General features: G+C 43.6%; 1 protein-coding gene across 2 annotated transcripts in view; it reads left to right on the top strand.

Annotated features, from left to right (window-relative positions):
- jarid2b (jumonji and AT-rich interaction domain containing 2b) overlaps positions 1 to 23,948 on the top strand; it is a 106,033-nt gene that overhangs the window by 32,953 nt on the left and 49,132 nt on the right. The window contains exons 1-3 of one of the 2 annotated variants that reach the window (XM_085446636.1): positions 13,466 to 13,484; positions 14,563 to 14,689; positions 22,558 to 22,684. In XM_085446636.1, the coding sequence (XP_085302762.1) occupies positions 14,602 to 14,689; positions 22,558 to 22,684 (215 nt within the window). In that variant the 5' untranslated portion in view covers positions 13,466 to 13,484; positions 14,563 to 14,601. Of the gene's footprint in view, positions 1 to 13,465; positions 13,485 to 14,562; positions 14,690 to 22,557; positions 22,685 to 23,948 lie in introns of those variants that run through there. The other variant, XM_085446637.1, reaches the window with a different exon arrangement.

Genomic DNA, 23,948 nt, shown 5'->3' on the forward strand with positions numbered 1-23,948 from the left:
CAGCTGCGATCTAAAATTGTGCCAAGAGTGCTGCGGTAGCCACAGTATTCACATTCAGAGCATGACTTGAAAATATTGATTATTATGCTGTGACCAGCTGGAACCTGAAGAGATTAATAAAGATTACACTTTAAGCTTTACTCAATGCATTTTTAGAAAGTTCAGATCTGTGGTTTGAACGACTGTAATATAAAGTTGCTTAATATGAACGATTGGAAAGGAATCCAGGAGTCCCAATTTCACCTTGCGTTTGGAGTTAAGAACCATGTGATCAAAACCCCCTTGCAGGCAGAGGATTTGCTCCCCCATCAGCAACTGAAAGGGACCTCTTTCTTTTCTCTGCCTGCTCTTCCACAGCACTTTGTCATGTAAAGAGGCCCTTATCTGCCTCTGGTTGGGGGTAAAGGGGCCAGAGAGGAATAGCTGGCCGGATCCCTGGGGCCACCAGAAATCGACGCATGTTAAATGAGTGACTGTGATTGACGGGTCCTTTTGAACAGAGTGACTGAGACCCACCCACTGACGTGACTGCCGAGAGGTCAACCTTAACCCCCACCTCTCTGGCCACCTGCTTGCCCTCGACCCTTGACCTTTTTAGCTGGACTTTTTTTTTTTTTTTTTTTTTTTTTTTTTTTTTTGTGGGATATGAAATCAGTGTGGCGCTTAAACCACACGTGGTCTTTGATTGATTGGAAATTAGTTGCTTATTTCTGCAAATAATCTTTTGTTAATATTATAGCTTTAATTTTCTTTCGGCATATTGACCATATGTTTACATTTTGTGGTTTCTGCTTAACCTTATGGTACCAATTTAAAAAAAAAAAAAAAAAAAAAATGCATATAACTAAATGTTCCAGAAAATAAATTCTCACTTAGCCCAGGTACTCCACCTCTCACCCACCTAGGCGGGTCGCAGGGGGTGTGCTGTGCTGTCTGGTGCTGTGCTCGCCTCCTTGAGCACTGCATTTGTTTAACCACGTCTCGTAAAAGGATGGCCAACAATGACAATTTAATGGACGAAACGAGGGCAGGGAAGTGAAGCGATTTCACAAGGTCTGATTTAATTTGCCTCATTCGGACTAAATTGGGGCACGGTGTTTGGGTAAATAAACAAGATGCATCTGGACTGCAATAAATAGTCAAGTGGCGAGAGGTCGTGTGAGTAGGAGGTTGCGTAGATTTTTCCATTCCCCTGTGAATGGCTCCAGATTGGTCACAGAGTGCTTTTGTAGCACTTTGCCATATTTATTTACGGCTTGCTCTCACCATTTCACTGCGTTTTATTTACTCTCCTTACTGTGTTAGCTGTTTCAAAGTTTGTCGGGATTGAAGTATGAGATTGTTCTCACTCTGGTGCACTTCAGCCTACTTGCTGGATATCGCCGCTAATTAAGAATTTTCCAGGATAGTCACAGCTGCCTATTCTGAAAGTTTCATGATTGAGTTGGTTTTTAATGTCAAATTCTGCAAAAATGTAATTGGTGTATAGCGTATATCCTTTTTTTAATATGTGACTATATGTGGTTAATGCCTGAAGTACTTGCAAGTGTACGTCCAGTGCAAATCCCCCGTGTGTGTGTGTGTGTGTGTGTGTGTGTGTGTGTGTGTGTGTGTACATGAGTTACTTGAGAAGCTAACAGACAGCGTTTCAACACATGCTTCCTCCCATTCCAAGTTTGTCTTTGATTACCTCACTAATGAGAAGAGGCAACAAACTAAAAGCAGGCCTTAACTATTGACTCATCAGAGCCTATGCATGTTTTTTCTCTGAATTGCTCAGCTGATGTCAGCCCCTCCCCCAATGCAATGCAAGCCTATGTGTGCACACAACATGCTCATTTCCATAAGGAAAATAGTTCGGTAGACTGGTTCAGAGCCAGAGGGTGATTATTTGTTTTGTTAAATTGGGTAATTAACTTGCCACCGAGCTGGTATTTGTAGCTCATTCAAAATAGTTTGATTCATTTTTTTTTAATTTAGCAGTATAACACTGCGAAAATAATAGTTGTTTATGAAATAATAGAGAAATTATTGGCGAGTCGTCAAAAATGCCACTAACTACACAAGGCTTGAATAAACATGTTGCATGTAATCTGAATTGGATTTCTGCTAGCAGACGTTCAGGTTTCTTGGCGGATGGGTACAGGATAGGATTTAATGTATTCCTCTTTGTAGGTGACAAGGCGTGTGCTCTTGACTTGTATAGATTCTTTGAGTCATCTGTAAGCTATATTTGAATACATATGATTACCTACAGACAATTTTCTTTATGTGACTTTTATATATAGCTTTTAGGCCTACTTCTACTTCTTTTTGTTCCCCAGCTGTCCAGTTTCCTCAAATCCTTTTTAAGCACACACTGCACAACCATCCTGAAATATACTTGGATCTTGAAATTCCCATAAGTCTGTGTTAAGTTGCTTAATAAACACAAATATGATCAGGTAAGAGTACTGTCTCAAGAAAAATGCTGAAAGACCTTCAGAAAGCCTGCAGAACTATTGCTCAAGACCACCTTTAAAAAAATAAAGTACAGTATGAAAGTCCTGGAGCAAAATATAAATAAATGAGGGGTGGTTTAAGAGTTTTTCACAGCGCTGTAGCTGATAGGATAAAGGGATGGATGCGCACCTTGTGGCCTTGACTGTGTGTGTGTGTGTGTGTGTGTGTGTGTGTACACACATAGCAGGACACAGTTTGTCTGTAATGATCGAGACAAGCTCTTTTATAATGTGAGCCTTTAAGTCCTTCAGAGATGATCTGTGTGTGTGTACAGTGTCAAAAGAGCTGTGTTGCAATGGGCTTGTTAGCGAGATTGTCAGCCAGAGAGAGACTTGACCTTACATGGTCTGTACAAGCTATTCTGTTGTTGCTGTTATCAGCCCCACTCACGCTAGTGGAAAATGGGTCTCTTTACTTTGAAAAGCAGTCCTAGCATAGAGACTTTCTTTCTTCTCAGCTTTACGTTCAGCGGCATGTGATATCAGGCTAAAAAACGATCGGTGTCAGGTTGTTTTTCCCAAAACAAGCTTACTTTGCGTAGAGGTGAATTGCTAAATTGCTACAGTCTTCGTTGTTGTTTGTTGTTTAAAAAAAGACTGTTTTTATTTATGTGTTGTTGTTTTGTTTTTATACTTTAAAGGAATCTTGTTAATGGTAGTGGTATTGTTGAGTACACCAGTGGGAAGTTGTATCTGCCAATCTTAGGAATTTGCACGTCCCTGTGAGAGAGTAAACAAGACCCCCATCAGACGTCAAACCCAAAAGAAGAAAACCTCTGAGAGAAGCTCGCCCGAGCTTTTTATGACTTAGTATGTTCCATGTAGGCCTGCAGTGTTTTTTGTTTTGTTTTTTTTAAATGGGACTTTGGATCTTTAGCCAATATTTTGTCATGTTCTCATCCCATCTCAGCTTGGTTTGTTTATGGTCTGGATCCTCACGCCACCTACCACTACAAGCAGCTACATGCAGGCTCCCGTAGCCACACACCACACCCAGAGCATGTCTGTGAAGTTGGATACACAAAGTCAGACTAACCCTCAAGTGACTTACCCACAAGTGTGCAAACGCATCAGGGCCAACAGAGGGCAACTCAGGACACACACTCACCCCACCTCCTGTCTGGCTTGCTCCTTTGCCCGCGCGGCCCCACCAGCCGTCTGCCAACAGGCGGGTTAATATTGCTACCAGCTGCAGAGGGGGTGATGCCAACCAATGCCACCCGGCACCAGGCCCAGAGTGGCCACACAAGAGCCCTCTCCTCTCCTCTCGCACAGATCCAGGCCATTTCAGGACTGCCATCCATCCTAATAAATGACACTGGGCAGTGTATTACCTAGCATTGCAGCATGCAGTAACGGAGGGAGGGGGGGGGGGGGGGGTGCATGACAGACTAGCAAAGAAAAGCAGGCCTTCCATCACTCCTTTGCTTGCTCACTTGTCTCCTACACCTTTCCTAGCAACGCATCTCTGAGTCTGGCAAGTTGCTTTTGTTTTTTGGTTTTTTTCCCCCTCTTCTTGTTAGTTTGTGTCATCAAAACTGCTGCAAAAAACTCGACTTATCCTTGTATGACTATAGAGGTTTGCATAAGGATGCTGAGCAAGGGTTTCAAGGTAAACATCGCTAAGGTTGTAGAGGGACCACTGTACACACACTCACACTTTGGCACAGTATGTGATGCCTGTGCTGACTGAAACCGTTCTCGCACATGAACTTGAGGAAACTGAGAAGCTTCCTGACTAGCGCAAGAAAGCAGGACACAATATGACCTCTCACAGACTATTAATACAGACTGTTGCTTGCTGTGCAGAGCACAGGACAGTCAGGCCTCGCGCAGACTTCGTACCAGGGAGTTGTCAGGTTTAAGATCCATGTGACTGCGTCGAACGTTTTCATTCTTGCGAGCCGTTTTTCACACATGCGCTGCAGTGTGAAAAACGGCTCGAGTCAAAAAGGATGTAGCGCAGAGGGCGAGCCAAAAATCACGGTGTTACATCATCGCTGGACGGTTTCCACTGTCTAAAAGTAATAACAGTAATTTTGTTTGTGGAACAGTTTTGTTTTCGAATACAGCAATTTCAAACGCATTAGGTGATTTCTGAGTGTCGACCAATGGCCCTTGATTTCACTGACGAGGCTCACTTAATCTTCAGCGGATGCAAAATACTATCTCTCAAAAAGATCTCTGAAAAGTAGGCAAGTTTCTAAACCCATTTTATTTTAACCCACAGGACTGCTTTTTTTCCTTTTTTCTTTTTTAAATTTCAGAACAAATTGTCACAATACCTAAAAATGGTTTGTGTAGAGTGGCGAGTGTGAAAGCACATGAGCATTGAAGGTGTGAAAAGAGATATTTTAAGTCACTTTTGTAGCTACAATGACCGCATCCGACTTCATTGACCAGCCTGGGCCAAGGCTACCACTGTAGTGCATCAGCACACACAAACACAAGCTTTTTAAAGCCTGAATCGACTCACTTCACAACAAAAGGCGCTACCTTTTGAGCATATTAGACGCTGGTTATTTTGGTTGGAAGAGATGCAAGAAGGGGCCTTAAAGATGAGCAAAGCAGGGTCAGAGATCATCCACATTTGTTGAATTTGAGATCTGACCCCTCTCTGGCAATGCACACATCATGTAACTTTTCCTTTATGTGGGCAAGTCGTGCTCTCTTTCACACGCTCAATATCCTTTCAGTGCCATAGCTGTGGAAAGGTGGTGGTGGTGAGAGATTAATGTGTCTTTTCTAGTAAAAGCAGCTCACCGTGCCTGTGCAGAATAAGACCAAATGAGGTTCGTGCCTCGGGGTATGAGTTGTTGTTTTTGTTGTTTTTAAAGTAGACCCAGTTCTTGATGGCACTTGTGTGCTTCTTCCTGTCTGATTGTTTACAGCTTTACCGAACTGGATTCCAGATGTAATCCTGTGGTGCTCTCTCAGAGCGTGGCTATGTAAGGCTAACACGGAGAAAACAAAACAAAAAGTCTCCCTGAGGTGTTGCCCTCACAGCAACTTGGTTTCCTACAAAAGACGTCTTCCCCCAGTAGCAGACGGGTGCTGCATAAACTGACCAAAGGCTGGTGGTTTTCTGTGTATTCGTACGAGGCCTGTGAGCCTGCAGGCTGTTCCTGTCAGACGAGGCATGAGGCTAATGAGGTTACTCTGTTTCCTGTTTCTGCCTTCCTGTCCCCTCCTTGTTTGTAGGAAGGGGGGGGCTTCAACTCTGGCACGATATGTCTATACAGTCTAATGTAGGCCTACAGTTTCTTCATGCATATTAGGCATGTGAATTTGTGTGCACGGGACATGCACATCAGACCGCAGCAAGCATTTAGCACTATTTGTCTCTAGCAGTATCATAAGAGCTCTTAACAGCACTAGAATCTGTCAAATTAAAGCTGGCGGCTAGTAAAAGCTATGGGCTGCATCACTGCAGTTAAACGAATAAACCGAGGGAGTCGTGTTTCTGTCTGTCTGCTGTTTTTTCAGTTTGTTTTGGTTACTCATCTTTGGCGACTTGTTCATGATCATCATCATGCCTAGTTAGTTTTTGACCCTAGAGAGCATTAAATCATTTGAAAAACCAATTATGAGAAACCAAATTTAGCACAAGCTTCTATATGATCAATCTTACAAAACAAAGTGTCGTGGTAGCTGGCAAGCAGCTGCGCGACGAGGCTAACGCACACCTGTGGAAATGATCCCACTTTGCATTTTCCCTCTGGCATTTACATCGATTATCTAACTAAGATTCCACTCATCATTTCATAGGATTACTTTGGCCTGGAAGGTTTTTCTGTTCTCATTTAAAGTCTGTCTGTAAAATCTTACAATAATTTTCAAGAACTGTTCTGACTGCCTGATACCTTACCCATCCATCTGCTTTGCGGCCTCATACAATCTTACATCTTACGACACTTTCTTACCATATTTTCATGATAAATGCACACGATGGCTTTCATAATCACGCACTCGGCAACTAGTGCCGAACATTCTGATCGGAACCTAAGAGCACATTTCCTTAGTTAATGAAGTAAGCTGTTGCCATTGATAAGAAGCCATACCTAATGTCTGTGTGTTTTGAAATGGAGCTCTGTTGGATGCGATCAGCAGCAGATTCTTCAGGGATCCTGGCGGAACAGCAGGGCGACGTAGCAGCCGCCGTGATGAATGGCAGCGTGTTGGGTAGTGCCGTTGATCAGAGCTTACTGCACGTGACCATAGTTGGAGAGCGTGCGTGTGTGTTTGTGCACGCGTGGTGTACAGAAATGAGTTAAACCTCTGGTCAGCGGCGTGCAGCCAAAGTGAAACTGATATTGTGACAGAGTTGGAGAGTAAATGTGTTGAATGAGGCTGTTATTATTAAACGAGAGCCATTTGTTGTGCAGTCTGTCAGATCAAAGAGGGAAAGTCTGCACACTGGTGTGTACATACACACGCGCACAGTGTTTTGTTTTTTTTGTTTTTCTTTTAATATTATATCTTAATGCACAATTCCTATCATGAGGCGTTTTGATGTGTTTTGGCCTATTGTAAGGCCAGACGTGGCTCAGCGTGGCTCAGCCTACCAAATGTAACTTCACAGTATGAAGAATGTTCCTCATCTGAGCCCTAAAAGCCATGGCAACAAGGCTGTGAAGCCACTGCAAAGTTGATACCACGCCACTCCTTGAACATTTCACTTTATGAGAGACACTTAAAATTCCCTCAGCAGCAGTTCTGCTGTCCTGTCTCAGCTTGGCGACAGTCAAAGCTTTGAGTGCAGGTTTTTTCTTTTTTCGGCTAATGCTCCTCCAGTGTGGTGTGGTATGACGCGCACAGAGTAGAAAACCTACAACTCCTTCCACATGCTGTTAGGAAGCTTGAGTCGGTGTTCCAGGATATAGAAGAATTAGGCTAACGGCCCAGAATTCAGAAGAGGCTTCACCTGCTCATGTAGCTGGTGCTGCTGGAATTTATGTAATATTATGTGCTGTTTCTTCTTCTCTGCTTTTTCATGGTTGTTTGAGGGTCATTGGCACATGCCTTGTAGGAGTACCGGTCCTTTTTTTTTGGCATGTTAATGTGGACTGAAGTAGATGCAGAAACGAGGTAAATTGCCCTCCATCCATGAGAAGCAACATTTTTATTTAGCGGGCTTAATGGAGATGCACACAGACACACATACAGGCTCTTCAAAGCTCTGTGACATTTATTTCTTTCAGTCAAATTAAGCTGTGTGTGTGTGTGTGTTAAAAGCTCCCACCCTCATTCCATCTCTCTCTGTCTCACTCTCCGTGCTCCACTTTTACCAGCCTGATAGCATTTAATGCTCGACAGGGCTGAATAGCTCTGGCAGTCTGTCACTTACGTGCGCTCAGATTCAGACGGTGCGTGCGTGAATGTGGAAATGCAGACAGCTGATATGATTGACAGCGGGGAGACGCAGGAGGTTGGCGCGCGTCTCATACCGAGCCCGGCTCAGCACGAGCGGCCGTCGTGACCAGACGGAAGGCATTTTGTTCTCGTGGAGAAACGTTGATCTGCTGAATGTCGACAAAGTGACGTTCAACAGCATTTCTGCCCACGGGAAGATCTCGATTTTTAAAGTCTTCACGTTATCACAGGAGGCATCTTGTAGTCTTTGTGCATTTGTTTCCTCTCTCTTCTTCTGCAGATGGAAATACTCTGAAAGTGCTAGGGCTATCCCAGCATGACTAGTTTAAAGGGAAGAGGGAAGGCCCCTTTGGCTGTACAGATGTGCGTGTGTGTGTGCACACAGACACACATTCCATTGCAGTGAGCTTGTGGTATAATGAGGCGATTATATAGGGCCCCTTGTCCCAGGCAACCCCCGAAACCTTGTTCCGTTCGGCTATTCTCTGAGGTCCAAGCTGAGCTAAGCATCCGGTGTACTTGAAGCTGTAAGGGAAGTGGGGACCAGGATGTAGTTAGGATCGGAATGTAAATTTTCAACGCAAACACATGCTTCATGCTTAAGGAAGCTGGCCTGGTTTTAGTTGATCTTGCTGATGTAGGATGAGGACAAGTGGGATTTTTAGGGAACAGCTGCCACTGTTTACACTCGACGTTGGAAATAAGCTTCAGAAAGGCAAAATAAGTTTTCTAGTTTTTCTTTATTTTCTTTTTAAGTGAATCACTGCACTGCTTAGATACTGCACATGTATCCGTCACTCACAAGGAGTCCCAGCAGTGCTCAGTCGGACATAATTTGAACCTTTTGCAGCCTCATCAGTACTCCCATTGCCACTCTGTCGCTGGTTTTTGTCTTTTTAATGGGTTAAATGTTTCAGATCCAGAAACGCTTGGTCATGAATGCGAGAGAGGCCCCAGTCATGTATTTGGGAATTAAATAATTGTTATCAACGTCATCTGCACTGCTTGTGAACCCTCAGCAGTCGAGTCCTTGCAGTCATCTGGGGACCATGTGTTAGTGGTAAGAAAGCTCAACATGTGCAGAAAGGAAAAGAGATGGGTAGTAGTGGTGTAGGGACCGTCCCCGACTACTAGAAAACAAAATCCCAGGCTCTGCTAAAATAGCATTTCTCCTCCATCTATCTGTCCTGCTATTGCTCCGTCCGTGCTCCAACAGGAAATGTGTTAGAATAACAGATTTTTTTGGGCCAGTTTTGTAGAGTGGATCGCAGCTTGCGCATGGCCCACATTCCTCTGCTGTGACATCCGCACAGTCGGCAGCAGCACAAAGCTATTTATAGAACCGCTAGCTTGTACGCACGCACGCACACCCACACTTGCACAGAAATGTATGCACACGCAAGTGTGCGGATTTATACGTGCGGTAGACTGAAATGCTAACGAGTTGTGTTCATTCAGTAGTGGTGTCGCTTACATGTAGCTCTCTTGTGTTTTTAGTTATTCATGAGTTGTATATCATCTTGATGATAAAAAGAGAAAGCACGTATTGGGTTTAATCATCTCTTCTGTAGCAGCACCAGGGATAAACAGTGAGTCTCTGTGTTAAAGGCAGCTTCTGTGTGTGCGTATTTTGCTTCATGTTGTAATAAGTAATTTCTCTCTCACTCACACACACACACACACACACACACACACACACACACACACACACACACACACACTTCTAAAAAAAGTACTTAACAAAACACTGGCAAAGTACAGCTTTGAGTTTTTGGCACTGGGGTATTTTTATACTGGTAATGAAATCAGACTGGGCTGGTGTTCAACATGCTTTTGTTGTGCGAAATGAATCCATTGTTTGCGTGTGATATTTTAATATGGGAGTTAAATATGGTCTCTGAGGAGATCTGTATTGTCACCGTTTATTCCCACTGAATGCTCAAGTAAAAAAAATTTTTTTTTTCTTTCAACTTTTTGAGTGGATGCCCAGAAGATTCAGAACCCCATCCTCCTCTCCAACTCTCTGCCCCTACCCTGGTGTCTTACACCACATTTAGAACATGTGTTCAGTCTCCATTCTGGGTTATTGGATTTGCCTGCTTTGCAGAGAGGAGCATTTGAACGGGGGCTGGACTTATGAAGTGGAACCGGCGCCACTTTTTATCCAGCTAATGAGCTGGTGCTGATGCAGCGATGGATGTAATCCTGCGCAGACTCTTGAGGGCTTATGCCTGGCACAGTGCAAGACTGCTTTTAAACATTTGCGCAGTTCTGTTTATACACCTGTGTTGACCGGGATTATTCGGTTGTTGGCAAAACTCTAGTTTTGCCTGGCTACTGTTGCCCACCTTTAAGATGGGCTCCAGTTATACTTTGAGCCGTTTAAGCCAGCTCCAGGATAATGTCAGGAAATGGAGCAGAAAAAGTATTTTAAGAAGCCCAGTGGTTAAGCTGTTTTTTCTTTCCTTTTAGAGCTGTACTTCATACTTAAATTGAGAGCAACATCACAGGACATAAGAGATGTAATGATCTTATATGACACACTTTTTCATGCGCATTATCCCTATGGATGCTTTAAACCTATCCGCCTGCATTTATGTGTATCTGTGTGTGTTTTGTAGGATGGCTTACCTGTGTATTACAAAAGAGTTGGGGGTGGGGTTGCTCGGTGACAGTAAGCGCACAATTATCCTGAGGCATCACTTGGTTATACATACGCACTGTGTGCACCGAAAAGGTCCCCGCGCTCATTAGTGGAATTCCACTAGCCTGGTGGGAGCTAGTTGTAGGGTAGATGTGTGTGTCAGTGCCAGGTAGCTCTGTGTAAAAGCGGTCTCTGAAGAGTTCTGGCAATGCCTCACAAGCGCAGGCGCACACATACGTGCACACGCACGGTGTGCTGTGTTTGTCAGGGAAAGTGAGGCGCAGCTCGTTTTGGTTGTTTGAGTAGATGTTTCTCTTCTTGTCTCATGCTAAGCTTGTCCTCTGGTAACACGATGTATATGGTTATGGAGGGTTTCTGTAATGCTGACCAACATTTTGTCAAACACGCACACATGCAGGCAGGTTCTTGTGATCAGAAGGCCCATTTTTGTCTTGGGTCAGAAAATGGCTGTGGAAACGTGTTTAATTGATCTCGTGCAGCTATGAGCAAGTATTGGGAAGTTTTAGGTTAGAGCAGTTGCAGCGGAGCACAGCTTTAACCGTCACTTTTTTTCTTTTCGTTTCTCCCCTCGGTAAAAAGTCGGTCAGCATTTCTTCCCTGCATTTTTTTTCCCCCCAGTCTCGCATGTGTACACAGTGCAGGAAATATCTGTGGCAATCTGCCAACTACTGTGAGGAAACCACAGCGAAACAGAGAGGAAAAGAAATACAGATGAACTTTAAGGTCATTTTTTTTCTCCCAATGCAGCTGTGTCTGGTGTTTTTGTGTGTGTGTCGAGCCATAGAATCTGTATATGAGAGCATTTGTAACCCTGAGATATACTGTCAGTGGTGTGTGTGTGTGTGTGTGTGTGTGTGTGTGTGTGTGTGTGTGCATTTGGCCTTCTGCCACACCATGGAGGGAAAGAGTGCTAGTGAGCTGTCTAGGTAATTGGTGCTTACCTGGCAGGCTTTTGCACACATGCACACACAGACACACTCGCATGCACACACAGTGAATGGATTAGATGACATTAACTACAGGAGAAAATGGCATAATTGAATACTTCCCACTATCTGTCTCTCTAGTGTGTGTGTGTGTGTGTGTGTGCGCGCGACAGTGTAATGAGTGACTGCACGTTACGCCCCCAAAAAATACCCGATCACCCTCTGTCAGAGGCTGCGAAGCATCAGTGCACTGGGAGGTCTGCTTGCATGTGTGTGTGCACATGCAAGTGTGTGTGTGTGTGTGTGCACATGCAAGCGTGTGTGTGTGTGTGTGCGCACATGCGAGCGTGTGTGTGTGCACGTGCGAGTGTGTGTCTTGTATAAAGGCAGACATGGCTGTCACCCACCAGCTCCATCATGTGCAGACACTCAGGTTTTAATATTTGCCCACCTTTCCCCTCACCAGCTCTTGAGGCCTTTCCCCGAAGGGTCCCCGGGCAGACCTCAGAAATCAAAACAAAGGCAGGAGCTTATTTTTATCCACCGAAGAGACGGAAACAACAAAGAGAATCTTCAGTTTTGTCAGTGTTACAGTCGTATCAACAGAAAACACTCAAGATATCTCTGCGACCTTTTAATAAGATTTAAATTAGACACCATATCGCTGAAGTTGGCATCTGGCCTGTAATCCAAAATTTGTACTGTGCTGGCTTATTTCTTTTTCCTTTTTAAATAAAGTTGTGTAAAGGCAACCCACCACTTTCACACTATTTTCTGCTCCTTCCTATCATATCTCAGTTGCATGTTTGATTGTGTGTAGAGAACATTTCCGACCCCAGGAGTCGGAAACAACGGGCTTATTCACTCGCCTGTGGGAGAATCCATACCAGTAGGATAAGATTACATCGCTCTCTATCTTCCACGCACACAGAAGTACAGTTTGTGTTCCCACAGCTCGTCATCTTTACTCCCCTGCTTCTGTTTTTTCTTTCCTTTTTTGGACTTTTTATTTATTTATCTTTTAGAATTTGTTTTAATACTATCGTTGTTATCTTGCAGCAGTAAAACAGTTTGATATGAGTGTTATTATAATTTTTTTTTTCTCGATGTGGAATTTTAAATATTTATTTTTAAAATAATGCACCCAATAATGCAGTGTCCGCCAGCCACTTAGCAGGGCCAGCTCCAGTGGTCTGAGTCAACTGGATGAACAAACAGTGTGCTCCCACACAAGTCTGCCTCTTTACATTTGACTCAGACAGAAGGAAATGTGCTTGCTGAGATGGGTCGACAGGACTAGAAATGTGCTTTTAATTCAGATAATTAGCATACATTACGTTTTTTTTTTTTGGTTACATAAAAGCAGCAAATGTTTTCTTTTCTGATACTTAACAGCTGAAAACCACTCGCCCCATGACTCGAGTAGAGAAAAGCTATTTCCAGCTTCCATTATTTATTAATACCTCTTTGTTGTTGCGCATGTCCTAATCTCATTTCCTTTAGTCATTAGCGTTGTTCGACATCAAACACAGCTGTCAGAGCAATGAGTGTAAGCAGCAAGGGAGGAAAGAAGTATGGTGATTGCTGTTGGACACTCACTAAAGACCCTTTTAAGAATGCTCTTTGCGCTGGAATATTTTTTTCCAATAAGCCGTTAAAACTCTCAGTGCCAGCAATGAGTGTTTCCAATAACTTTCCCTCCATGTGCTGCAAATTCAACCATCTTGTGTTTGTTGCCCAGACCGAGTTGAATGGGTCATGTCTCGGAGAAGGATGTGTTGTGCGCGCGTGTGTGTGTGTGTGTGTGTGTGCATGTGTGACTCCTGGTGACCTCTTTTGACAATAACAACTTTTGTCTCGTTCTCACTGGGAGAGATTAGCAACGCATAAACTCGCAGTCCCATGATGCCTTTTTCATTTGCTTCCTACCTATTCATCGCTTTAATGCTCTCCGATCACGGCGTTGTGGGGAAAATGCGACCCCTTAATGTATTGTTATGCAAATGTGTTGCCCCGTGTGTAAGCTAATGCTATGTTATGCTAATAGTGTGTCATGCTAATGTCACTATGTAGTGAGAGATGTTGGGGAAGGATGCAATAAGAACAATATGGAAGGGAGTCCCCATTGTACTCGGATCTTTTTATTTGTTTTTTCTCCTCTCTTTACTAAATCTATCATAACTCCTCACACATTAGCACAGCCGTCACCCAAAACTCGGATTATTTATCTGATGTTCTTCTTGATTTAGCTATATTTAGTTTGTATTGTAAGCTAACAGCTTTAACTGTTTCTCCACTCTGTTAGGTCATTGTTACATTGCTAACGCCATATTTTTAGCTAAATAATTTACAAGTTTCATAATTTTATCTAATATTATTACAAATATCCACTGTGTCTTGCTAATACATTCGTTTGTTTATCCACAGTGTTAGCTAAAAATTTCAACTTTTACAAGTACTTTAATCAAACTAGCCGTTTTGTTCTGTTTTGACCATCTGTTTAAAAAAATTGCATTCCTTATTTCTGCGTTAACTATTCATAAAATAATTTAAAATTAGTTTTCAGTTTTCATTGTCTAATTGTAATAGCTTGTTCATAGTTTAGCTAAAAAAACAACTTTTTCCCCCCCCCTTAAGTAATTCCTTAATTCTTGGTCATTTTTGGAGTTTTTATGCTACACTGAATGTGCTGAGTAATTATGTGGTTATCTCCTCATAAAAATGTGAAAATGTACAGACTTTGTTGACGTTAGTTTTAGCTTTCTTTTGTTTTGAGACAAATCTAAGCCTGGCTGCCCTGTGAGCATTTCCTGACCTTGACCTAACGCCACACTACTTTGGAAGTTCTGTTGCCCTGCAAAAAGAAACAAAGGAAATGGCCCGCCATAAACAGCTGTCCAACTTACAAATACTGTCTTTTATTATGTGCTTTTCATGTTCTTGTCTGCCAAGTTTTTTTTTTTTTCTTTCCAAAACATGATGTGAACAGAAACAGAGTTAATGGTTAGAGAAAATGGGGAAATGCACATTGCTTGTGGTTTTTCTCTGCGATGAGGGCTTATACTAATCCATTTTCACCCTCTTGATATCTTCACAGGATGACAGTGATGGGATCCCGTGGTCGGAGGAGCGGGTTATGCGAAAGGTGCTTTACCTCTCCCTAAAGGAGTTTAGGACTGCACAAAAACGGCAGCTGGATGGGGATGGAACCACAAACTCTAATGGTGGGTTTAAGTCCACCTCCTTAATGCTCTAAGGAGAGCATTAAGGAGGTAAATGCAATACTGCATAGCTCATCTTTGCACTAACATTTTCTTTTGTTACTGTCTCTGGGTTGGGTGCTACAAAAGAGCAGATTGAGTAGATGTGTAGGTGTATACTGTACAGCAGTAATACTTTGCTGAATTAATCAGTGTTAAAGTGTGAAATAAGGTAAACTGGCCTATTTGTTCACATCAGCAGCATTCAGTAAGTGATTATACATATGCAAGTTTGCTGTATACTACAGATTAACCCTTAAGCACACAGGACTGGCTGTTTTGTTAATGGAATTGAGAACTCTTGGAGAACTGATTATCTTTCCCTGTAGGTTAAAACCTTTTGCAGGGACTTGTTGTGTTTCTACTCCGGGTCTAAATAAAGGTCCAGAGAAATGACTTAGATCCTCAAAATAACCCATCTGAAAATTCAAGGACTTGGGTTTGCTGAAACTGCTCCGCTCCAGTCCATTAGGTGGTAGTCATGCAAAAACAGTGGTAATAGGATAGAAAGTGAGGCACAGGTGACACTTCTACACCACTTTCAAAGATCCCCAAACCTTTATAAGGTACGAGTGCGAGAGCAGGGATGTTTTTAGTAGAAACACACAAAGTTCCTCCAAGGGTCCTACTCAAGGATAATGGTTCCTCTAGTGGAAAAGTCCCGTTTGTGCTCTTTATGTAGCTGATGACTTTGCAAAGAGAGAAAAACAAATGAAACCAATTAGTGTGCTGTTAACAGCTTGCCACAGTAAAAAGAAACTGTGCAGAAGGTGTGCGAAGCTGAAAACTGTCACGCTGTTGTGACAGAATCAGAGGCAAAGAATGGCTGCAGTCATGTTTTGAGGGGGGGAAATGTCACAGTTGCTAGTTTTTTGTTTTTTTTTTCATTTTCATTCATTATCCTTTTTGTTTCTGGTCACTGGGCCGTCTTTCGGGCCAGTGTCACATCCTCAAAGCTGAAAGCATTTCCCTCTTGTTTATAAAAAAGTTGTTTGTGCATCAAACACAAGGACACAGATGAGGTCTCCAGCAGTGCCACACACAACAAAACACGTGTATAGGTGTTGTTAATTCCACCTCCACTCAATAGCTTTACACATTTACACCCATCCTGGGGTCAGGGCTCATTAAAACACGAGCCTATCAGAAGCCTTAACTTGAGTTAATACCCGAAATTACTTACTAAAGACATAAATCCAATCCCATGGTCGAAGCCTGCTCCAGAAACAGTTGAGGGAATTTGTGTGTGTGTCTTTTTTTTTTTTTAAAAAAAGAGAGGCTGAAACAACATGAGAAGAGTGAGTGCACAGGGGGGATGAACAGCTTGTTTTGAACCAAGCTGCCACCATGTCTTTGTTTGACACTGGTGTTCCTACACACACACACACACACACACACACACACACACACACACACACACACACACACACACACACACACAAAAGCCCTTAGCCAGCCAACAGCGGTGATTTGAACTTCACACGTGCCTCAGAAGCTATTCTCAGTTGACATTAACACAACCCAGACGTGGAAAGAAAGAAACCAGGAGGGAAAAAAGAGCCTCTGAAAGTTCACGCCCAGTCTTCCAGCTCGGCAGAAAGAGAGACGGGCATAAACGGGGAGGTGGGAACCTCTTTTGAAATGTAGCTTATTCCTTTTCCTCATTTCTTATTTTTGCCATTTTTTCTTTATTAAACACAAAGATTTAAAAAAATAAAATAAAATAAAAATCCTTTAGTGTTTCTGTCCATAGTGGTTCTGAGTGCCACCCCCTCCCTCCCCTCCTTGTGTGCCAGTACTTCTCCGTGCGTCTGTCTGGCATCTCATAGCTGCCACTCCAGAGCTCCTCAGGGCCTTTTAAGCCGCCGCGGGTAGCTGACCTTATCGCCTGAATAAAAATGACTCATTAGAAAGCGTTGGCAGCCTGTCGCACCGGGGGTAACGACAGCAGCCCGCACTGACACAAAAGGGAGTCGGGCTGAATAGACGGGACCTGCTGTTTTAGAGCACCGTGGGTTAGCGAGGATTTGGAGGCAGTGCGAGCGGCACAGTTTCCTCTCTCGCACAGACATTGTGGTGAAACTGTCAGCCATTTTGGAGGATCACACTCAGCATGCACTACATCCTGAATGGGCAGCCCCTGCTGTTTTAGAGGACTGCGGGTTAGAGAGACTGGGCATATTTTGGGGCCAGACATGTGCCGCACTTTTCAGCCTCATGCAGGCGTCGTCGTCTGTGTGGAAGTATCAGCCATTTTGGATAGGACATTGATGAAATGATGCAAGGCAGGAAATTCCTTGCTTATTTACTTAATTGACAAAAAAATTTAAAGAGCGAAATTTGTAAAACTGTGATTATTTAAACTGAAAATGACAAACAGTCCATTTTCTTGGACTGGCATTTTCTTTTTAATCCCAATGACAGAACGCTGAAAAAATCAAGCTTTTCAGAGTGTTTTTGTCAATGGACGATTGAATTCATGTTATTTCAGATCTGATTGAAAGCGTGGCATCTGGTCGTCATCAAACCAAGCTTCTAAAGCAGCTTTTTGCCCCTACTTTGGGCATCTCTCCATCCCCATCCCCTCTCCCTTTCCTCTCTCCTCCGTCACTGTGTGGCAGCAGCAGCTATCTATTTTAGAGGGAGGTGTGGCGGCCTGTCAATCAGCCGCACGTGCCGGTCTATCTCCCGCCCACCCCAGCCTTCTCCCTGTCCATAACCAGTAATCATGCCATCTCCCCAGCCACTTTACCTTTTGCTAGCTGGCAGCCGTCCGTCTGTGTCCATCACACTTCCTGCCTCTCGTGCCTCCTTCCCTGCATTATTTATCAAATAGCATTATGCCCTTCTGCATCCCAGCTTCTGCTCATTAATCCACGCATCGCAGCCACATTCTTTCTCTTTTTTCCTTCCTACTTTTCCCTATCTCCCTCCATCCATTTGTCCTTCCGTTTGTCCCCCCCACCCCCCTCCTCCAACGCAGGGTTTCCATTACACATCAATAGGACTCTGGTTACTGCCTTCTCCGCGAGCTCCTGTCTCCTCTCTCCCGCCTGCTGCTCAATCTCCTCGATTATGTATCTCCACGCCCACAGTCCCCCTTTTTTCTCCCACAGCTCCTTTCATCTGTCTCCGTCTTTCTCGCCATCTACCTCCCGTTTCCATTTTGTCCTTCCTGTACTCTGCCCCTTCTGTCCCAAGTATCTACGCTACCTGTCACCCTAACCCTCTCACCCTTTTCCCCTTCCCCGCCCCGTTCTTCCGCCATTTGCCACCCTTCAGTCTCCTCTTCTTCTGACTCGTCAAAGCTATCTCTCTGTAGCCACATCCCTACCTCGCTATCTCGCTTACACCCACCCTTTCCTTTCCTCTCTCTCCATTTCCCTGAGTGCTATTGATGGAGGAACTGGCTGCTGGCCAAATTCCAGGAGGCGCTGAAGAGAGGGCTCCCTGTTTGCCCATTTCTCCGACTGTCCCCCCTCTCTCTCGCTCTCTATTTTCTTTTTTTCCCCTTTCTCGTCTGGCTGCCAGTCTCACGACTTGTTGTTCCTACCCGTTTTAATGCACATCATGGCCTTTCCCTCAGCTCTCAGTTTGCTGTCTCTCTGCTGTCTGTCTGCATTTCCCGTGCTGCCACCCGCTTGCACGTCCAGAGTGGCAGCCCGTGGCAGCTTGAAGCACTGTGTGGGACCTCTATTCTCTCTCTGGTGATAAGATGCCGGACAGAGGACGACAGATGAAGGTATACCAGCACAGACAGGGAGGTGGTGATAAAAGAAAATCACGGTAGCTGGAAGAAGGCGAGTTTGGATTTCAAGCGAGGCTGAGAGATTGTGTCTACTCGGCCCTCTCGCGCTTTCCCACAACAGTTCGAGCCATGATAGTGTCCATTCTTTACCTTTGATGCTTCAGTTATAGCCTTGAACAGCACAAAAGCAGATGCCGTGTTACAGAAATGCACATAGTTGCGAGCTTTTTGTTCTGGTTTGTGGTCATAGCTGCACTATGAGGTCTAATTTTAGAAGGAAGAGCACTATATTTGGGGCTATTTCAAATCCCATTGCCAGGCAGTAAGTTTTGGTATGTGCTTCTACTCTCAAAAAAAGAGTCTGGGAATGGATAATACAAGGAGTTTTCCTGCAATAAAGCTGCCCATCTTTTTTGTTTTACTTTATCCCACACTTTAATTGTATACAGGCACGGAGGGCTACTTGAATAAATAGCATAATATGGAATTTTAGGAAGTCACCAGACAAATTACTCCCATACGTCTGCTAACCCATTTGTTTTTCTTTTCATAGCTGTATTTAAGGTCTTTATTGGATTCTCTGTCTGATACCATATCTTTGATTTTGCACATGCAGCTCTTGTTCATGTATTCTTTGTTGTAAGGACACATTCTGCCCCTGATTGTCTCCATCTTTTTTTTTTTTTTTTTTACTTTGTGTGATTTTTCCCATGGCATGAATGTAGTTATAGCTCTACTTAGTACTGCAGCTTGCGCTCTCTTCTCAGCCCCATCATTCGCTTCCTCCCATCCTCTCGAGACGTCGAGGTGAGCACCACGCGGCGGATCCGATGGGCTTAGTTAAGCATGCCTAAAATCTGATTAGACCCCACCTATTTCCCAATAGGACCAGCCATTGGAATGCCCCACTGGCCTGGTCCTCAGGAGCTCCAGGGGCTTGAGTTTAGGACCCTCCCCTCTTTCTGCCACGCTTGCCCATCCCCAGCCCTCTTTTCTTTTTTCTTTTTTTCCCCCAAGATGCTCCGTTCTGCCCCTCAGATGGGCACTCATGTGCAACCAGCATATGTTGAACAACTCTTTGGAGGAATGGGGTATGGCAGCGGCAAGGTAGGGGGAAAGCGATGGAAAGCTGGAGGGGCGGTGGGGCTGGTGAAATGTGCCTCTGCCTATTTGTTTGCGTTCTGTGGGGACATCACGCGTCAGTCATTTTCAGAGCACAATTAAAGTTAATGAGCTATTTCTGTGTTTGCTCTGGTGTGAGTTCCCCTGTCCAGAAGTTCTAATGAGTCTCTTGCCCATTTTCATATCGGTTTATATGACCCCCCCCCCCCTCAAAAATCTAATTACCATTTTTCATGCCAACATATTAAGCTCTGAAAGATGTTTTAATTTAATTGAATATTTAGAATATATTCCAATATTTGATTGAATGAACATGTTTTAACCCCCGTTTTATAAAATAGTACTTTTATGAAGGGGACTTCAAAGGAGTTGATTCATTAAAAGAGTACGAATGTAAGCCTTTCGTGCCAGCCAAGACATTGTGAGGCAGTGATTCACCCCAGGCCTATAGACTTAGAGGCTCTCCAGCACCAACATATAAAGCGTTGCCAGCAGTGCGATGGCCTTACTCATCGTGGCGGTCTTTGTTAACTTTATGAGCGCAAAGATACATCTGATGACTGTATCTCCGCAGTCAGGTGCTGACCTGCCTTGCGTGTGTGAGCAAACCCCAACAGCCCGGTTGTTTATGCAGTAATGAGAAAGTGTGTGTGTGTGTGTGTGTGTGTGTCTGTCTGTGTGTGTGTGTTCATTCAGCCCAGAGCACTTTTATAAATCTCAGTTAAATCATATGTTTGAAAACCTGCTTTTTTTTTAACCTGCTCTACAATCACTCAACTTCATTCTGTCTCCTCCGTTATCATTTGATCTCGCCACCCCGCTTCCCGTCCGATCGTTCTCAGATGACACGACGCCCGGGCTTGTTCGACAGCAGTTGTCTTTGCTAGCAGGATATCATTCAAGTTGCCACTTATTCTAACCCCTGCTCCTCTGCGCTAATCGTAATAATTTGTTTTCCTTTTTGACACCCACTATTAGGAGTTTGTGAAGCAGGGTTTTCAGAAGCATCAGTCAAAAAGGAATTTGGCCGGGTGTCACGAGAAAACTACGAGTTACTCAGAGAAAAGAGAGAGGGTGCTAGACCAGTGGGGAGGTGTTCTTTCAGTGAATAAAAGGGTTTATGATGGCTTATGAAGTTTCTTGTTAAACAAACCCCTGTGAGATGTGAGTGTTTAGTGAGTCACTGTTGCTCTTTTCAAAATGAATGTGAATAATTCAGCAGCCTGCCATACCAAAAGTCCAGCCAGGCAGAAATGCTTGTCAAAACAGGTCAAAAGAGGTAAAAAATCGGATGAATTATCCCCTGTGTCAAATGTTTGCAGTGTTGTTTTACTCACTGATATAAATCTTCAACTTTCCGCTCAGCAAAGTGACACTTGAGTTGGCAAGGGAAGTACATTTTTAAACGTGTTACTGCCCCTCTGTCTCCAGTCGATTGGTCTCCTTGGCAGCGCTGTCCTGTTTTGTAATGACCCCAAAAAGCTTTAAACTTGTCCAATTCCCTCCCTGATAAGCAAGCCCACTCACGCTCTGTTGTTAAATCGGGCAAGCCCCTGCGTACACCTTCCAACAACTACAGGAGCCGCGTACGCTGAAACCAAATCTTGTTGATATCTTTTTTTTATTTGGTTGTCTGCCTCAATTACCGTTGACTTCGACTCCTACATTTGACCTAATTAGAATTCTCGGTGCCTGTTGTTGCTTTTGATTTAAGAATCTGTCTGGGGGGCTTATTTTGTTTTGTGCGAGTTGCTTGCTAAATATTTAATTAGGGCTCTGTCAATTGGGCTCAGGGAGAACGTCAAGCCCAGCAGTAGCCATTTCTGCGAATGGCTTTAGGTTGTTCATAAAAATTCTTTGTCAGAGGGCAAGCGTCACATATTGCAAGTCAAAGACAACAACAGCTGCTCGTAGGGAAATGTCAGTATGAAGGAGATTCAGTACCTTTCTATCCTAAGCTGGCCAGGGGGCAGATACTGGTGGCTCTATAGCAGTTCAGAGATTTCTATTTTTTTTTTTGTCTTTTTATGGTTTTATGATCTGTTCTTTATTAATCACGTTATATTTCGCATAGGATTTTTCTTTTTCCTGTATCATCTAAAAGTTTTCTTTCAGTTCAGATCTTTTGAATTTGGGGCAAAACTCAAACACCACCACGCAGTTCTACTTTCTCCAGCTTATGGCTATATAAGGTACCACCCCAAATTTCCCACTGGTTTCTCCCTATTGCCAGGGGCAACGGTTGACTCTAAACCACATGATCAGCCCAACCCAGTTGCTGCCTCAGTAGCAGATGTGTATGTGGATATGTGTGACACATTCAAATTCAAATTCAAATTTTATTTGTCACGTACACAGTCATACACAGTACGATATGTAGTGAAACATTCCTTGTCTGTAATATGTTGCGTGATTACCCTGATGAAGGACCATCACGCAACATACAAGTCGGGCAAGCAGTAAAGTTGTTCTTTATACTACAAGTGTCATAGGGTTTAACTTCTTCGGATCCTCTTCAAAACTACCCCATGATGCTGCAAAAAGCTGTGGCATTATGAGGTGTGAAGGCCCGTATGTAAGTATATGCAAAAAAAAAAAAAAAAAAAATGTTGCAACAACCTCTACAGGTGAATACAGGTATGTCTGGCTCAGGTGTACTTGTGCATTTGAGATGTTTAACTAATTTGTGCTCTCTTTGTGTTCGTCACTCTTTCTTTTTCTGTGCCCTACACTCTCAGATGAAGCAGAACTACCGTAATTAATGATGACATCAAAAAAGGATGTTTTAACACTGTCATATATAAACTTTTGTTTATTCCCCAGAGGCTCAAGATGTATCTAGATATTCAGCATTGATTCTCTGGTCTAATGTTTTATTGACAAAGAAGCGTTTTGTATGAATGGCGGCAGAAAGCTGGAAACGTATGCTGGCCAGGCTGTAACCATTTTCCTTTTTTTCCAGGTTCCCTCGCCAATGGGCAGCTCAACGGCTCGGGGTCAAAGGGCAGCCACAAAGAAGACGGGTCGTTGCGCCGTCAGGGCCTGAAAGGAAGCAGCGAGTACTGCGAGGACAGTCCTGCAAAAAAGAGGTGTGTGTGTGTGTGAGATGTTTCTGTGTCGCTGAGTTATAAAGAAGTTTTCAGAATGTTTGGGTGTTAAATAATGCATGCAGAAAGAATACTGTGAGAAGTTGAGAGCATGCTGTGCACACTTGGTATAAATTGTAAGTGCAGCAGAACTGCGCTGACTTTTCTGAGCTCGGAGGTTTCATAGGTTGCCACATGACACCAGCTGCTTTTGGGTTCTCTTCATTGTTTTTGAGACACATGCCTCGTCTTCCCCTTTCTCTCATCTGCTCTTTCTTTCCATAATTTATTCAATCTGTCTCCCCATGCCACCCCCCCCCCCCCCCCCCCCCCCCCCCCGTAATACCCCGTTACAACATCCCCGGTAAAAATCAGTTCCAAAATGTTTCACTGCAACATTGCACTGATTTATGAACTTGCTGCACATACACACTTTGTCATGTTTTTTTTTTTTCTCCCCTCTGACTTGACTTCTCCCCTCTTCTCTCCCAAATGTTTGTGGTGAAATGTGGAGCAAGTTGCCTCTGAGTTCTGCGACAGTTGCGTAAATAGTATGAGCCTTTAAATAGCGCTTAGGTCTCTTAATGAGCCCCCTCCCCCCCCTTTAAATCTCCTAATGCAAACACAGTTTCAGTCACTTATAATTAGCCACTTGAAACAATGTTCCCATGCATTTCCGAATGAATCGGTTAAAAATTGGAATTGAGCACAGCATTATTTTTTTATGAAGGCGTTTATGTAATGCGTGAATTATTGAAAATGATTAAGTCTGTGAAACAACAGTCATTTTCAGAGAGATGTTCTTGAGCGGGGGTTGGGGGGGGGGTGATATAATGATGTTTAAATGCGATGCTTTTAATGTGTTCAGCATGAAAAGGAAAAAAAAAAGGCTTGAAATCTTCAGCTGAAATAAGATTACAATGAAGTAAACGATACAGAGTTTTAAGCAGATTTCTCATTATCTGTTATGTGTGTACCTCAGCAACGCATCCACACAGAGATAACATCATGCATTCCTCCTTACATTTCTGTGTCCAAAAGCAGCAGCCATAAACCTTTTTTTTTTTTTTTTTCTTTTTAAATTTATACTTTCATTCTCAAGCTGACAGCCACTGTCGGTAGCAGGTGTGAATGTGAGTAAGAGCACATGCCTCCTCCTGTTGTGCAAGCGTGTGTGTGTGTGTGTGTGGTTTTGTTCTGCCTCTGGTCTCTCACACGCATTGACACGATATCCAAGCGTCAGTGTAAAGCTGGAGGCGGAGTCTGG

The sequence above is a fragment of the Copadichromis virginalis genome, linkage group LG22 (assembly GCF_057382275.1).
Source record: "Copadichromis virginalis isolate Kocher_CV1m ecotype Utaka linkage group LG22, C_Virginalis_male_GT1.1, whole genome shotgun sequence".
NCBI classification, from domain to species: domain Eukaryota; kingdom Metazoa; phylum Chordata; class Actinopteri; order Cichliformes; family Cichlidae; genus Copadichromis; species Copadichromis virginalis.